The sequence below is a fragment of the Sinocyclocheilus anshuiensis genome, unplaced genomic scaffold, assembly GCF_001515605.1.
Source record: "Sinocyclocheilus anshuiensis isolate Anshui unplaced genomic scaffold, SAMN03320099.WGS_v1.1 scaffold984, whole genome shotgun sequence".
Classification (NCBI taxonomy): Eukaryota; Metazoa; Chordata; class Actinopteri; order Cypriniformes; family Cyprinidae; genus Sinocyclocheilus; species Sinocyclocheilus anshuiensis.
In genome coordinates this window covers 557,907-575,616 of record NW_015552616.1, presented here as the reverse complement: position 1 = coordinate 575,616, position 17,710 = coordinate 557,907, and the positions used below count along the sequence as shown (strand labels likewise).

The window sequence follows — 17,710 nt, the reverse complement described above, 5'->3', positions numbered from 1 at the left end:
AAAAAATTTTTTTTTTTTTTTTTTTGTAAAAGTGCTGTTTTTTTTATTCATTGATTGACTGATTGATTTTTGGTTGTGTGTAGCACCTACATTCTGCATAGCCTTTCGGAGCATCCCAGTGTTAGGTGAGAATGGCTGAAGTTTATTTTTAACAACAATTGTTAACAATTTTCTTTCTTGTGTTAACATATCTCCTATTGCAACAGGAAGTCGGGGGAATGACAGCTTGATAAAACCAATTAGCATAAAACCATGCTAGTTGATGGCAGGTGGTATTTGAGAGAGAAAACATTTGATAAATTTGGTTCATTAAATTATGACTGTTTATATGTATTAAGATTAAACGGGGTAATTGTTCCTTCAATTACAATACATATACTACTGTTTAAAAGTTTGAAGTCAGTAGCATTTTTTTGGAAAGAAAGAAATTAATACTTATATTCAGCAAGGATGCATTTATTGATCAAAAAGGACAGTAAAGACATTTACAATGTTACAAAAAGATTTGTATTTTGAATAGATGCTGTTTTGTACTTCATATTTATCAAAGAATCCTGAAAAATGTAATATGTGCTGTATATATTTATTTATAAAACACAAAAATATTAAGCATCAAAACTGTTTTCAATATTTATAATAATAAGGCATATTTCTTGAGCACCGAATCAGCATATTAGAATGATTTCTGAAGGATCATGTAATATTGAAGACTAAAAATGTATCTTTGCCATCTCATGAATAAATTACATTTAAAAATCTATTACAAGTTATTTTAAACTAATAATATTTCACAATATTTCTGTATTTACTGTAATGTATTTATTCACTCATTTATTCATTTCCCTCACAAATTATATGACAAAAACCCTCAGTAGAAATCCTAACTAGTTAGCTACCAAATCCACCCACAAAGACACAAGCTGTTGAAGATATTTACTTTCAGTCATGCTTATTATTTTTCAAGCAGTCTCAGATATATGAGTACTTTATAGATATGCGGGTACCCTTAGGCTATTATGTGTTGTTGGAAAGTTTAGCTTTTTCTTAAAGTTTAAGAAAACGGTATTATTCACTTTTACATTCTTTCATAACTTCCCAAAGAAAAATCTTGGAATTGAATGAGCAGGCACCCTGTTTAATTCTAGCATACATCTCGAGGCTGAGCTCTATGTGAGAAAGATAAACTGCCCGTGTGGGGAAATGTGAGCACAGAGGTAATTATTAAGATCAGTGAGGCTTCCACAGAGTCTTACCTTGAACAGGTGTCTGATAAACCTGGAGGAAGAGCTGACGGGAACCCTGGGTAGGCAGACTGCTGTTTTCCACAGCACAGAGCTCCTCTTTCACCGGCTCGTGAAGAGTGAAGCGAGGAGTGGCGTAGCCACAGAAACAGTCGGGCTTCCTGACCAGGGCCAGAGGAAACTCCTGATAAGAGAGAGTAAATATGTGTATGAATGACACCAAGAGCCCACCTCTACGTCTCAATTCATACTTCAGATTACACCTATTTTGAGTTATCATTATCTAAAAACATTCTCAAGCAGTGCAATTAGCTTCTCAGCTAAAAACGAGGATGAATCAATCGACCATGTTGCCAGAGTGCAACAAAGCATGACCATCTGATAGAAAGGGCTCAAATTATACCACAATCAAAGCGATAATGCTGCGTAGAAGATTGATTACAGAGCAAATTTGTGCTCTCTGGGGACACATTAAAGTTTAAACAAGCAGATTGTGTTCAGAAGAGTGGGAAAATATATCAGGACTACAGCAGACCATATCCAATCCACATGAATCTAGTGTTGATGCAGTCAGGAAAGTCAGACCTGATCCATGCAGTTCTGGATGCACCACTGGGAGGTGAGATTGGGCTGGATGGCATGAGCCAGGGAAGCTGCTGTTGAGTTGTCAGGTTTTTTGAAGCAGCCCCGGTAGCGCACGTTCCTGTCTGAAGGCAGAGGAGAATGGAGAAAAATAGTGTAGGAGCAAGATTTTGTGCCAACACTCAGTTCATTGCTCTAAGGTTTGGAATACTGCAGTGAATGTGTAATTAAGTAGAAGAAGAAAAAAACCTCATAGACCTTCAAAGAAATATCAAACAGTTCAAGGAATCAGGCTGTATGGGTAATGAGTAAACTGCAAAGAAGCCACATTTCACAGAAATAGGAAACTGTGCTAATATGAATAATTGTATCATTTTTTTCGAGTTGCTTCAGCTTTTTCCAAACCCTTCTCAGGCACAGCTGCATGTTTCTTTTAGCAGGTGCTTTTGAATGTAAGGAAAGGAATGAATTTGATGAAACTCATGGCTATGCTTTAAACTGACATTTTGATTTTGAGCTTCCCATGATAGCAGATGTACACAACATGTTAATATTAATAATAATATGTTTAGTTGATATACTGTACACTACCATTCAAAAGATTTTTGGATGTTTTTAAAATAAGTCTTTCACACTCACCAAGGCTTCATTTATTTGATCAGAAAACAGTAATACTGTGAAATATTATTACAATTTAAAAATAAATGTTTTCTATTTGAATATATTTTTAAAATGCAATTCATTCCTGTGATGGCAAAGCTGAATTTTCAGCTGCCATTCAGAAATCATTCGAATTTTCTGCTCAAGGAACATTTCTTATGATCAATGTTGAAAACAGATGTGCTGCTTAATAATTTTGTGGAAATCGTGATACTTTTTTTTAGGATTCTCTGATGAATGAATAGAACGTTCAGAAGGAAAGCCTTTATTTGAAATTTTATCTTTATATTTTCCCATTTTCATTCCAGTTAAAGGGGTCCTATTATGCTCTTTTACAAAGTCTTGATTTTGTTTTGGGGGTGTACTAGAACAGGCTCTCATACTAGGCTGTTCGAAAAACACATTATTTTTCACATATTTTACATTATTACAACACCTCTCTCCCCAGTCTGGCTTGAATGGCTCGAATAGTTCCTGTATCAAATGAAGGCCCACCTTCTGAAATATGAAATGTGTTGTGATTGGTTAGCTGGGCCAGTGTGTGTTGTGATTGGCAGCACTCGGCGCCTGGTCGGGAAATGTCATGCCGCTTACCCGCTTACCATAGCCGCCTGCGAGCTTCAGTGTAAATATTGCGTCAAAATCAAATCAATTTGAGTGCGATTTAAACCCGGATGATTATAACCACTAAGTTCGTCTGCCTTGGAAAGCTAGCATGTCTCTGACATAGTGATAACACTCGTTGCCTTCTCTAGTGCAGCTCAACTAGGTCTCCTCCCGTTCGTCGATATTTGTAATATCACAAATCCAGGAAAATATGCGTTGTAGTCCAAACGAGTCGTTCATTGTAGTTTTTGAAAAGTGATTTCTGTTTAATAAAATATCTCCTTTTGAAGTGGACTTTGAACTTTGTAACTTTGCAGATCTTTTTTATGCTCAAACAGCAACATTACAGACTAACTAAAGTTGAAAAAGTGAAAAAGCATAATAGGACCCCTTTAAAGTTTTACGTCTATATTTTATTCATTTTTATTTCAGTTTTAATTTTAGTACAAGTTTTGTTTCAGTTAACATTTATTTTATTTTACAATTTTTTATGGTTTTAGTTACAGTTTTAGTTAACTAGAAGAACCCTGCCTAAATCAAACAATACATTCCTGCATCATTATATAACTATAATAAATGTGTATTTTGTATATAAAGGTTTCCACAGCTAATGTCCAACTATAATTGACTTGACATAACTGAGCCTACAGCGAACAAGCCCAGAAACAGATTCACCTCATGGACAAACACCGGATGTGAGTGGATACTGTGATTTAAGGCATTTGTATCTGCATTAGCGAGTGTGCTCAGGGCCTTCATGACACTTTGTCACCTCTGCAGGGTAAACAAGCACTCTGTAACCGAAACCCCGGGGCTTTTGTTTACCTCTCTAAAGAAATGAAGAGGCCCTGCAGACCGCCGTTTGCTTTTGAAGCAATCACATGATTCTTTGTGAGGGCCATAAATGAGACACAGCTGCATGAAAACATCAAACAAAGCACTATTAAAACAGAGTGCAGAGGAGCACCACAGGCCTCAGGTGAGCCTCTGAACTTCTTACTAAGACCGGCGGTAGACTGTTCAACTATAACAAAACAAGTCAGACCACGGTCACCGACACAGGTGTGGAAAAGCAATTCTTGCAGAATGTTGTGCACAGAATATTTTCGCACAAAAATAAGCTATGTATTATAGGCTGTAGACCGCTCTTAGATTTGTAGTCAATAATTAAAAAAAGAAAAATTCTTTAATAATTTTGGGGAGTATGTATCTAAAATTATATAAAGGTTATACATATATAAAAATACAAAGAAAACATAAAAAGGCCCTTAAAGTGTAGGAGAGAATGAGGCAATTGTAAGAATTTTTAAATGTTCATACACACCTTTAAGTAATAACATAATTGCTTTCATACTGAACAGTTTTGCTTTTATTTGTGAGACCTATTGTACAATTAAATGACATACACAACCATTCAAAACTACCTTTTTTTTTTAAGAAATTAATACTTTTAGGACACATTAAGATTATCAAAAGAGACAGTAAAGACATGTTACAAAACATTTCTAATTTGAATATTTACTGTACCACAGTTTCCACACAACTGTTTTCAACACTGAAAATTCAGTGTTGCCATCACAGGAATAAATTACATTTTAAAATATTTTCAAATAAAATATTTTAAATTGCAGTAATATTTTACAATATTACTGTTTTCGCTGTATTTTTGATCATATAAATGCAGCCTTGGTGAGCATAAGAGACTTCAAAATATATTTTCCTACCCCAAACTTTTGAACAGTAATGTAAATTCAATCCGTTTTTATTAACATATATTGATGAGTCTGAGTAGATTCTGTTTTCCCAATTAAACCATACAATTTTAATTTTTAGAAAATGTAAAATGATCAGACTCCTTTTTTCTCAGGCTGAGAGGGAACTTTACTGTGTCACAACTCATTAAAGAGTGTCACTGAAAAAAATGTAAAGCATTACAATTGCCCCCGGTGTCCCCTTCACATTTACAATTTTTAGCATATGTTAGCATAATAATTAAAACAATAATTTAGAGACCTCTTTATGGCTTTTCTGTTGCATTACATGAACATCTTAAAAGCAACAGCCCAAACAATGCACAAATCCCTCTTAATGGATAGCATTTTCAATTTAGGCCACAAAACATATGGTCAATGCTTAATAGCTGTGTCTGTGAGTGTTGTGCTGGGCCGAATCCAGTTGGCCTGAAACTGCAGAGGGACATTGGGTCAGAACACAAAGGTCCAACAGCATGTGGAAAAGACTGATGAAGAAACCCGTTTCAAACATATGGCCACATCAAAGCTCCACTGCCAGACAGTGGATTACCTGCAGAAGCAGCACTGCTTTTATCCAGTATAAAAGTATTACAAACTATTTTTTTTTCATTCATGAAGATTTTTTAGTTTTTCGACACAGCGTCTTGTTCCCTCGGGGAACCATGGTTACATACGTAACCTAGAGACGTTTTTTATTCAGCATTTAGATGTACCAATAATTTTCCTTTTTAAAAGGCAAAACAATTCCTGATATGTGTGTTCTTATTTACATTTATTCATTTGACAGTCGCTTTCATCCAAAATCCACACTTTTTTAACCTTTTTTTATTTCTTGACCTTCATTGTCAGCATTGTGCTCTACTAGTTAAGCTGCGTTTCTGTGCATGTTAACCACAGAGGTGAGTTACAGCTTATCTGTGCCAGAAAGCAGTATATTAGTTTTTAAGACTTGCATTTGCATTTTTGCATGTTTATATGACTAATATTTTATTCTCTTTCAGAATGCTGTTTTGTATGCTTCCCAATGCATTACTAATGCCATGCATGAATGGGTGAGAAGTTCTGCCCTGCAAAAAGGTAAACTTATTTCAAGCACTCACATCTCCGCTGGCCAGGATGAACCTCCTCCACCTTGTAAACGGACAGACGGGACACACCTCCACAGATGGCGCCCTTCTCGCCTTTGCAGTCCAAGTTACACCCCTCCTCTTTCATCCGAGCGCTTGTGATGCGGTTTCCACAGTAACACTCGGACCCATATTCAAGGCCAGCGAACTGGTACCCGCTGTGTGAAACAAAACATTCGAAATCTAATTATTCTCACAAAATACCGGCCATTCATGAATAACATGAATATTTACAGCAAAAACTCTTTAATTTCTTAATACAAAACAATATTACATTTGTCATTATAAAATAAATATTCATGCAAATGTTAACTAATGTTTTCAAATGATGTAATGGTTTCTTTTTACAGTATTCTAACATAGGTGTAATATAATAACAGTTTTGAATTTTAAAGGCGTGCAATTTTGTCAAAAAAAAAAAACTATAAGCCATTACTAGGTTAATTTTTTCCCTTGTTTCAGCATCCCAACCACCTTGATTCAGCAACACTGACTCAACCAATGGCATCAGCTGTGGGCGGGGCTGTCTGTTTGGACAGCCAATGCTAAACAGGGTAAGTGTTTGGGCAACCATTTCGAAAACAGTCAATATTTTGGCAACATCAAATCTCCATGGCCAGACTATGAAAAAATCCATCCCCTGTTGTCCACCGAAATATTTGTTTAAAACTATTTTGGACTGTCACTTGTAAATGGTGCTTGATCAATGCATATTTCTCTCCTAAATAAGATGGGGCAACTTATTCACTGGAGAAAGCAATATTATGGATAGAGGACTTGGCAACGGTTTGAGGTTAAAAAAATCTTGATGAATTTGTTTATACAATTATCGTTTCACAAGACGTTAACTGATGTACTCGAGTCATGTGGATTACTGTGATTTTTAATCAGATATTTGAAGTCTCATTCTGACAGCACCCATTCACTGCAGAGGATCCATTGGTGAGCAAGTGATGTAAAGTATCTCCAAATCTGTTCTAATGAAAAAACAACTCATCTGCATCTTGGATTGCCTAAGGGTCAGTAAATTTTCAGCAGATTTTCATTTTTGGGTGAACTGCATATCAGTGCATTCTTTGGTTCTCCCAGAAAAGCCCTTATACTTTTTACACTCTTTAAAAGACAGACCCAGTAGGGATTCTGCTAAAGTCCACCACCAGGGCCATTTCTAGGCATAGGCGAGCTAGGCGGTCGCCTAGAGCGCCACCAGCTGAAGGGGCGCCAGTGAGCGCACGTACTGGCACTTTTAGCAGGGTTGTGATAAAGAGTGGCACGGTCACCCTGAAATATGACTGCCGCCCCCACTGGATCCCCCAACATTATTGGGCGAGAGTACTGTCAATCTGACGATGCCTGTATGCCACTAGATCAGAGTGCTGTCAATTACTGCCTGAACAAAAAAATTGAACAAAAAACAGATAAAGACAAAAAAGTAGCCATTGATAATATCTAAACAATATGTAGTAGTATAGTATTTAGTATCCAAATTAAAATGTAATAAAATTTATTTATGTGTGATTTATGTGTAAATTATGTGCAATGTCTTAGCCACTAGGGATTCTTACATAGGGCTATACAGGCATCTAGTGGCAACACAATGATATTACAGATACTAAATTGTGCAAAATGTTTATCTTAACAGTCAATTTACAAATAATGCATTCAGATTTGTGGAACTCAATGCACTGAATCTCCACAAATTAGTGTCGTTACTATGACAACCAATTTGAATGTGACAAGCAACTGGTGTCTGAAAAGAATTATATATATATATATATTTATATATATATATCAATATATATATTAGGTCAATAGGGATTTCGCCTAGGGCGTCAAATTGGCTAGAAACGGCCCTGTCCACCACCATCTCCCTGTTCATATCTGGTTGTGAGCTCAAGGGGTTAACAGCCGGTGATTGGCCCGCTTGCTGAGCTAAACATCTGTCTCACCATTTCCACACCCTGCGGTGCTAGCCTATGCCACTTTGTAGTGGCAGCCGTTCTCGGGGTGCCATTGCGAACCACCTGGCCAGCTATCTCACAGTAACGAGCCTGCCCAGGAAGCTCCTGCATTCACCTCCATCTCATCTTTTCCAATAAATTGGGACCTGTACAGACTTCTGGTTCTGTGACATTAACAGCAAATTGGTTAACGGTTAATCACAACGATCTTCCTCCATCTCTAAGCTTTTGTCCTCTGGCCCTCTTGACTTTTTTTGGAGATTGCAAAAAGGCGCAGCACGATTCCATTCAAGCATGTTGGTGTAGGGCTCAACAGGTATTAACTTGAGCCCCTCTGCAAATTGTTTCTCTGATCCTCAGCTTGAAACGTGGCATTGGCACTGCCATGGAAACCCAGCCAGGGACATTCCCACTGTTAAATCTGCGCTCTGAATTAATCGCTCAGTCTGAGCAGACATGTACCTGCAGACACAGAACAGGAGAAGATTTTCTCCGTCACCTATCTGTAGATGATAACACTGGGCTGGGATGTCAGATCCTTTTCAGTCTGAGCAGTCACAGAGTATTAACGAAAACGTTTCCTTAGATATAAATATGTTCTATAAATGTGGGGTTCTGTTACTTATTTTTTATCAGCATTAGAGGCTGAGCCCATGTTTTTGAGGTGTTTACTTTTAGATATTTGATAAACTATACTACTGATCAACTATATGTTTGATACTATACTAATCTTAAAAGTGAGATTTTTTTTTTATTGAAAACCAAATTTGACAAATCAAAAGTGGCAGTAAAGACTTCTGTCAAAAAACTTTAAAACTTTCTACACTGAACAAAATTATAAACGCAACACTTTTGTTTTTTTCATGTTTTCTAATGGACTATTTAGATTCTCCCTGAACATTGCAAATGTCACCCAAGTAATTAAATAAGCTCTGAAATGTTGGGGGTAATTACAGGAGGTCAGTCCGCCTCACACTTGTTCTCTGGTGGTCAATTATCCGCCGGCCTAAGAACTTGAAAAAGTGTATACTCCATCATGGCAGATAGATGTTTCTCCTCCAGCATTAGCGTAGTCCAGATCCAGAGCTGCGCTCCATTAATTGGGCCTGATCCAATTCCCAGCATGAGCTCGGCCAGCTGGCACAGGGATGCACACTGGCATGTTTTTTCCCTAAACACTGTTTCATTATTTCTTGATTTAAGATGAGCACAGAGGAGCCTCCAGGCAACAGATGTCCATCTGCTTTTGGTGGCTCCGTGATTAAAACAAAAGCTGTGAGTATTTGAGTATACTCTGTATTAATCACATACCTTTCCATGCAGGTGTCCTGACACAAGGTGCTGGTCATTTTCCGGAAGTCATAAAACACCATCCCTTTGAGCGCCCGGTCTTTGGCGTCATCCAGAAAGCAGCCAATGTACGTGCCTGAGCAGAGAATAACAATCGCATTAAAAATTCAGAACGTGACCTTTTTCTGCAGATGGAAAGATTCCGCAGCACAGCTTGGAATCCAGATAATTGAGAAAATAAACGAATTATCATAAACAACCAATTTGTCATTCTCAAAAGCTCACAGCTCATTTAGCACCGAGCTTCACCTTTGTGTCGGATTTTTCTTTTCGGAAGAACTTTCTCCACTCTGGATGCTTCCTGTTCGGACATGAGGCTGTGGAACCAGCGACGTCTCAGATATCGGATCTCCTGGTTTCGTGAGATCAGCCATTGTGGTCCAGCGTTGTCTTCGGATAAAACGCTTTGGTATCGCACCCCCTTTCCGGAGAGCCGAGCTCCCATTATTCCATAACTTGTCCGGAGGGCAGGTGCCTCCAGGGCCCTGGGAGGAGATGGCAAAGACGGCAATGGAAAGTAACTGCTCGTCCCACGCTGTGACACCACCAATCCATGTCTCTGCAGAAGGAGGACACTTCCAGCCATAATGTATGCGACACCGAGGAACAAGAAGAGCAGCTGAGTCCGTCGCAAGAAGCGCTGAAGCCTGTAGAAGGGTTTTGCCATCTTGCCCTCCTTCCAGGTAAGTGAAAAAAATCTAGAGTCTACGATTTCATGCTGCCATTGTTCCAACGAAAAAAGGCAGAGACCTATTCCAGGTGCTTAATTCTCTAGCAAGCTCTACCAGTGATATCTTATTCACATTCTGTTTAAAAATTATTTGAGCGCAAAATTCCTCCGGTAAAATGTCCCACCGTTTACCTGTGAGAGGATTAAGTGAAAACTCGACAGTGGCGTTACATCCCCTCGATGACAGAAGTACTTGTGGCAGAATGCACTCGGAGCTCTTACGGCTCAAAGACTTCAGGGAACCTGGTGGGAAAATAGAAAGCAGTTAGAAGCACATCTTTCACTTTGTTATTCTCAGGGATAGACCGGAGTGCTAGAGACAAGAAAGAAATATAGAGAGAGTGTGTGGCAGTTATTCTGGTAGTATGTCTCCATTAAGAGAGGAGAGCAGGCCTTGCTGGCTGGAGAAGCATTACCTGCTTGTGCTCCTGTCTGTCTTTATGAGTACACGGCAGATGTGAAAAGTCTTAGAGGGAACACTACAGTCTCCTAATCGAGGTGCAAGCTATGGGAGGGCTTCGGGTAGGGGTCTGACAGTCCAAAAAGAAAGTGGAAACCAGTAGAGATTTTTAAAAGTCTGTGTGCGTTAAGTCTATGGGACAATTGTTTCAGAGGAGCAGCATTTTCGCTACAAAAGCTATTTCTTTCTTTTTTTTTTGTAATATAATATTGTGCATTACTGTCAAAAGTTTGGGGTCAGTTTTTTTTTTTTGGACCAAAGGTTATAATGATTACAATGTAAAAGATTTATATTCCTACAAAATATTTCTATTTCAAATAAATGCTGTTCTTTTGAATTTGTAATAACCAACGAATGCTGAAAAAAACAAATTTATCATATTTTCCACAAAAATATTAAGCAGCACAACTATTTTCAACATTGATAATAATCACCATATATGAATGATTTCTGAAGGACACTTAAGACTGGAGTAATGACTGCTAAAAATTCATCTTTGCCATCAAAGAAATAAATTACATTTTAAAAATATTAAAATATAAAAGTTACATAACGTAAACAGTTGATATATTTTTAATAAAATACATTTTTTTGTTTTTACCTTTTTTTTATCAAATAAATGCAGTCTTAGTGAGAATAAAATACTATTTTCAAAAACATTAAAATATTTTACAGACCCAAAAATTTTGAACCTACATCTCTTGAGATTTGAAAAGGTTGAAAATATTTTTTCAAAGCTTAACAGATGAAAATTACTGACAGAAACTCTTTAGTCAGTAAAGAATGAAGAATCATTTGCATACTGTTCCTTGTAAAGTATGTCCTAGTTGATTTCAGCTACAAATATGTTTGCCTGCCAAGAGTGATAAAACATGCTATAAAATTACCATAACTGATTTTCATTTCAACATTCTGAAATGCACATTCATGTTTCTAATGTTTCTTTTTTTCCTTTTTTCGCTTTCTTTCTTTTTTTTAAATCATGTAACATGTTTGTTAGCTGGCTGACTGAAATGAAATCTGGTTGAGTACTGCTAATCTGAGCCAAATCGTTTCTATAACTTGCAGCATTTTTTCCTTCTATTCACTTTAGACATTCTTGAAACTTTCAGCCCATTATTTCAGCTCCACTGAGAATCCTTTTGTGTGGCAAAAACAAACCTTGTAACAAGTCTAACTAACTCAGGGGTGGGCTGTCCCTCGCTTCCATTCATTCTTGCCAATCAAGCAAGTCTAGCTCTACAGAGCCCACTGTGTGCCCCATATATTCTCCCAGTCTATTTAATCTCGAATATATCTGGGCCCACAGAAGATGAAGACACAGGCTGATTATGCATTAAACGCATAATCACCACACCACACATTAATATGAATGTGGATTTGGTTTAATGTGTAAGACTTAAAGGAGAATAAAAACAGAATATCTAACCAATGTTAATCAAGCTGGTCTTAAAGTCAAATTGATCCTATTTACTTTCGTAACGCAGGTTTCTGTGATCTAAAGGGGGAAAATGTTTTTGTAATGAAAATACATTTAGTTTTTCTTCTGAAATGGATTCCTTTTTTCACTGACCCCTTAGGCCACACAGGTTATTAGATATGGCCCAATAGCCAAATAGCTATAGCATTGTTTTATCAAACTCATATTACAGAACGCCCAGTTTATGGTGTAAACAATTCCCGATGGATAAAAGTAACACTCTACATTTTTTTCTCATTAAATATACTTTTTGTTGCGATTCACAATGATACATTCTATTTTCAAGTATTAATTTTCAATCTCATTTTACAGCTTCAGACTTTGGGTAAAAATGTCATTATTCTGATTCTGAGTCCGATTTTTATTAGAGATAACTGGGCCAGTTGCAGCTTTCCATACAAGCACAGCTTTGCTCACTGAACCCCTTTTGAGCCCCCAACCCCTTCTTTTTAGGCCTAGTGCTGGCAAAAGGCCTAGATTTGCATAAACGCTTGAGATGCAGGGGCGGGTGTCCTCGCCAGCACCAGAGGAAACCATAACTACGAGGCAGTTGAGAATGTCAATCAGCCTGAGGGCTCATTATTCTTCTAGCTATGAATAGTGAGTGACTGGCATCTGGTAGTTTTTTCCCCCTCTGCCAGTACATGGAGCAGCTTCTAACAAATCTATCCTTTACAAGACAGAGGATGCATGCATAGTTGACAGAAATCAAATTAACACCTACTGCATCTGCCATTCTACACCTTTATTTATCTTATTTTCAAAATCAGAAAGTTCTAGTACTGCAAGGTCTACTTTTCTTTTTAAACTGATCCTTTAACATGTCATATTCATCTGAATGAATCTGTTTTTCATTTTAATCATTTGCAACATCATGTTCTCATAAACCGTTTTTTCCCCATGTATACATAATTCATGAATAATATATACAAATATGAAAAGCTACTTACATGTATATGAAGCAGATTTACAGAGAGCTGACAGTATAGATTAAGGAATCGTCCACACAAGACAAATTGAGCTAAATAAAGATATTTTTAAATTTGAACTGTTTTTGTCTAGGCACGCCATCCTAAAAATGTGACGCTCATGGCGTGAGATGCTAAAAAACATCTTGACTTTTGTATTTTGATAATGTCTCTTAAATAATCCTTTTTTAAAAACATCTATTAATTTTCTTCTCAGCAAATATTGATATGGATCTTTTGCAAATTATTTAAAATTATGCAATCAGTTCCATTAAAAAATTGGTCTGATTGACAACCAAAGTATAAATGTATACACCCTAGATGAGTTATTGTATATATAAATGCATACATATCGAAAGAGGTTAAGCAACACATATGTACGGGCTTTGTGTTTTTGCCTTACGGCAGATTTTGTATATTTATATGAGCCCTTAGTGGGCACTTGATGTCAAATCCTACTGAAATAAATTATTATTTCTGTTCATCTTTCATCTCTGTAGCGAGCAAATACATATTTCATTTTGTAACATGAATAAAATCAAGGTACTACAACTAACTAGCTATTTTTCCTAACAGAGTAGAGTATTTATTTCATTTGTTTTTGCTGCTATGCTTGAGTTTGTGTTTGTGTATTTTTTAAAATTGTTACTCAATTTAAAATGAAAATACCTGTTCTATGAAATCATCTTGTACAGGCGCTATGCCTTCACTGCTTTGAATACTCAACTAGGATTTTCCACTATAGATTTATTCAGTTGAAAATCACTTTTGAAAAATGAACCAGAAATGTGGCCATGGTGTATTTATGAGAGATGAGTTTCTTGTCATATTGGTAAACCGGAGAATTTGGCAGTAGTCCTGAGCTTTTTTTAAAGACTATTATTCACTTTAAATAACTGTAATTAATGGAGCCAAAGGTAGGCGGCTCGATTAATTATAAGGATGGTCCGTTAATGAATGTTATAGCAGTGAGATGCGTTGGACACATAATTCATCTTATGTTGTCTTCCCTTTCGCTCTGTTGTGTGCTTGCTGGTAAATGGTATTGCATTTCACACAGAAACAAATGCATTTATGAATAATAATGCAGAGCCAAGGTCATTTCCATTTTCCATTCAGGGAAGTCTGACGACTCCACAGTGCATTTCAAAGGGCATTAAGTTCGAAAGCAAATGTTATTCGCCTTTATTTGATGTATTATTTATTAGTCTATTTTGCTGTTGCTCTTGTGGCATATGCTGCAAAACTCTTGTGTTGTAATAGCATAGCGCTGAGTCTTCATGGCTGTTGGTGGACAGCAGCGAGCGGGTGTTGTAGGTCCAGACTGGTGCACTCATTTGTCTTCATCTGCTTTCCCAGCGTGTTATCATCTCACTTACAACAGGGCAGCAACAGTCCATTCCCAGAGGCTGATGGGATTGACCCTGGAGCTCAGATGCTGCCTGGAAAGCTCTCTTTTCTCTCATCTAAGCATCTTGCCACCATCTCTGACCACCTGACTGTTATGTGCTCCTCTTTAGTATCTCTGAATGAAGCATTTCAGTAAGAAATGTTTAAGCGAAGAAGGTTTCCACAGTCATAATCTCGCTTCTAAAAAGTGTCACAGTGGGGCGGTAGACACATGACAGTTGGCCCGCTGTTCCCCTGGCCCGCAGTGACCCCAATCTGTCCTCCTTTAATATATATTTTCAAGGCCAAATCCAAGAAATGAGGAAGGGAAAGCATTTTATATTAAGCTCATTTCTTCTCATTCCTAATGCACTGCAAAAAGTGGTCACATGCAATTGTTACCACGAGGAGCTGTTTCTAACCCTTACATTTAGTTTTGCTAGTGTAACCTAATGTATTTAGGTTGATTCAGTGATGTTAAATAATATTTTGTCTTGAATGATTCATTTAATTTAGATGCTATTTAGAATTTAGATTCATTAATTCAAGTATATACTGTAGTATGGATGAAATCTCCAAATTAGTTTGTAGCAGTATGTTTCATATATTCTGTCATATGTTCTTGGTAATAATCTTGCTCAGCATCACACCCTAGGCTGAATAATCTAATCAAAGAGATTTAAAGAGACATTTCCAGCTGTTCACTGATTGGCAGCCTATCAGTGAATTCAAAATAGTGTATGCAAAGGTTCCAAGAGCGGTCGTGAAAACTAATTAAGAGTTTACTTATCAAAATTGCATCTTATTTTGCATAATATTAGCTTAAAGGAAAGGAAAATAAACCAAAAATATGCAACATGTTATTTAGTAGAGTTCATTTCATTTCAAATCAAATTAATAATTCTGCCTACGTTCTGGAGAAGATGTGTCCATCTGATTTGAAACGCTCAACTTAAATTATTGAAAAATCATGCGTAATGCCTAATCCAAATCCTCTGAAAAAAGAGGAAACTCCAGCTGTGAGCTGAACCGCAGGTGATTGTCAATCACTTTATTCACAGCCTATTCAAACTATTGATCATCTACTGCAGGGATTGATTTCACTGCAGTGTCCAAAAGCTCCATATAAACCGAACTGTTTATTTGTTCTAATTTGGTCCGATTTTGCTTTTGAGCCAACTGGGCTTTTGGCTTTTGCAATGACACACACATGGAGTCCGTATAATGTTATTTTTGCGGATACATTTCAAACGTTATCCATTTCACTGGTTCACATCCAGTACTTACTAGACACTTACAGCAGCAAGAGAGGAAAGGAGATAAATTACACGATGCATTAAAATTTTGTTAGGAATAGTCTGTCTTTGATTATTTATGCTTTGTGTTGCTTGAGGCACATTTACATTTGCAGATTTACAGCCTGGCCATAAACAAGGCACTATAGCTAAAATTCGCTCAATAAATGCTGGCTGAAAAGATGGCGACTGCTGGCCCCTGGACACCGGTTTATTGACCACTAAACTACAACGGATGCATGCACGAAGCGGTGTAGCCGAAGTACTGACACCAGAGCGCTTTAACACCCACAGACCACAGAGAAGTAAGTGTGATCATTCTGTGGCCTCTTCTGGGATACTGAAGCAAGTCCTGGCAAACCACAACTCACACGCATGCATATACAGTAGTGCTCGCTGACACAAACTGGCAAGACTGCAGTATTATTTCCATGTATTTTGCAGGAACTCATCACCATCAGCTGCAGAGGATGACACTGCATTCCAAGAAATGTAGCCCTTTATTTCTCCAGTGTAATGTCTTTTTCAGCTGCTGCAGTAAGTAAATGTAGTGGTTTCTCATCACGAATCGACTGTGAAGTCTTTCATCTGTGCAGACTGTCTGGTTCTGTACAATGAAATTTAACAAGCTGCATTATTACTATTCTTTCTCCTGCTATTGTTAGGTCCTTATCCAACAGTAAAGGTAGTATAAGCCCTTAAATGGATTGCAGGAATACAAAAGAAGATATTTTGAGAAATGTCAGTGTTTTTTTTTTTTTTTTTGTCCATATACTTCGGAAATCAATGGACACCAAAACCGATTGACTGTAGCCAACATTCTTCAAAATATATTCTTTCTGTTTTGCAGAAAAAAGAAAACTTTGAAATGATATAATGGTGAGTAAATGATGACACAATTTTCCCATTTTTAGAGCAATAATCCGCGTCTTAATCACTAAACACCCTTAGTGCAGTTCAACTTGAATTACTGTCGATCTTTTCAATGTAAATTGGGCTTATTATCAATTGTTTATTATTTACAATACTCAGTGCTTTACATCTAGTGCAATTATTGTTTCAAAAAAGCATTAAATACACTTTTATTGATCATGGAAGCGGTAATTTATCAAATGATGATCAGACAATGAAGAAGAGCCTTAAAATATCAGGGTTCAACTGGCTTCCAAACCCCTTCCAAGTTAGTTGACTGCCCAAGACTGAAATTACATCAAGGTTCAATGACTTTTCAAAATATGCAAATAAATATTAACAGCCATGGCAAAAACAGTCCATTCAATCTATTCAGAACGTTTCCGTCAGGCTTGTGGGACCACAGGAGACGGAAGGGAAATAAGACTGTCCCAGGCGAACTGTGCTAAGGCCAGAAAAAAATTCCAGAAGCACAATCAACCACCCTCCATGCATTCATTATTTAGAATAGGTTTTAGCGAGGCTAAAGAAACACTGCAGTCACCAGTGGTTGGTTGGTCAATCCATTGGAAATCTAAAGGTAAAAGGTCTGTACCAGTGTTAATATCGTTGACGAATAATTTTCGTCAACTACATTTTTTTCACCGACGACAATGAGACGATAACGAACTAAAACTCTTTTTAAATGACAAAAACTATGACGTAAATCTATTGACATTTTCGTCAACAAATACAAACGAGACGAAAATGTTAGGGAGGGACGATCTGGGAAGAGATTCATTCAGAACGAATCAGCTGAGTGGCTCTGAGGTTATGCGTACATATGAACCGGCGGGACGTAAGCTAACATACACTTGCTGCACGTCGCATAAAACGTTCAAAAATGTCAATATGTGGGAGTAAGAGAAGAGTAGACATATGGATAAATCTGACGACGCAAGAGAGAACTCAATTCGGTCCGGTTTTCTGAGCTCACACACTGTACACACAAAGCGTATCTCACAGCGCGCGAGTACTCTTTCGCATCGCATGAATGGAGAATTACACACAAAATTATGTCGAATTGTCCGTTTTGACGAGTATTCACGTAAACACAGTTGATAACGTCTTAAGTAAACGTAAACGGTAGGGAGAACATGCATCAGTACATTGCATCCATTGCAGCTGTGCATTCGGTTTTAAAGGGATAGCAGCC

The 17,710-nt window shown here is 37.3% G+C and overlaps 1 protein-coding gene across 1 annotated transcript in view; it reads right to left on the bottom strand.

Annotated features, from left to right (window-relative positions):
* Positions 1–17,710, bottom strand: part of LOC107666180 (WSC domain-containing protein 1-like) — a 22,453-nt gene that overhangs the window by 2,676 nt on the left and 2,067 nt on the right. The window contains exons 2-6 of the mRNA XM_016457365.1: positions 9,531–10,254; positions 9,243–9,357; positions 5,944–6,128; positions 1,827–1,948; positions 1,254–1,425 (exon numbers count right to left, since the gene is read on the bottom strand). Of these exons, the coding sequence (XP_016312851.1) occupies positions 1,254–1,425; positions 1,827–1,948; positions 5,944–6,128; positions 9,243–9,357; positions 9,531–9,948 (1,012 nt within the window). The 5' untranslated portion in view covers positions 9,949–10,254. The remainder of the gene's footprint in view (positions 1–1,253; positions 1,426–1,826; positions 1,949–5,943; positions 6,129–9,242; positions 9,358–9,530; positions 10,255–17,710) is intronic.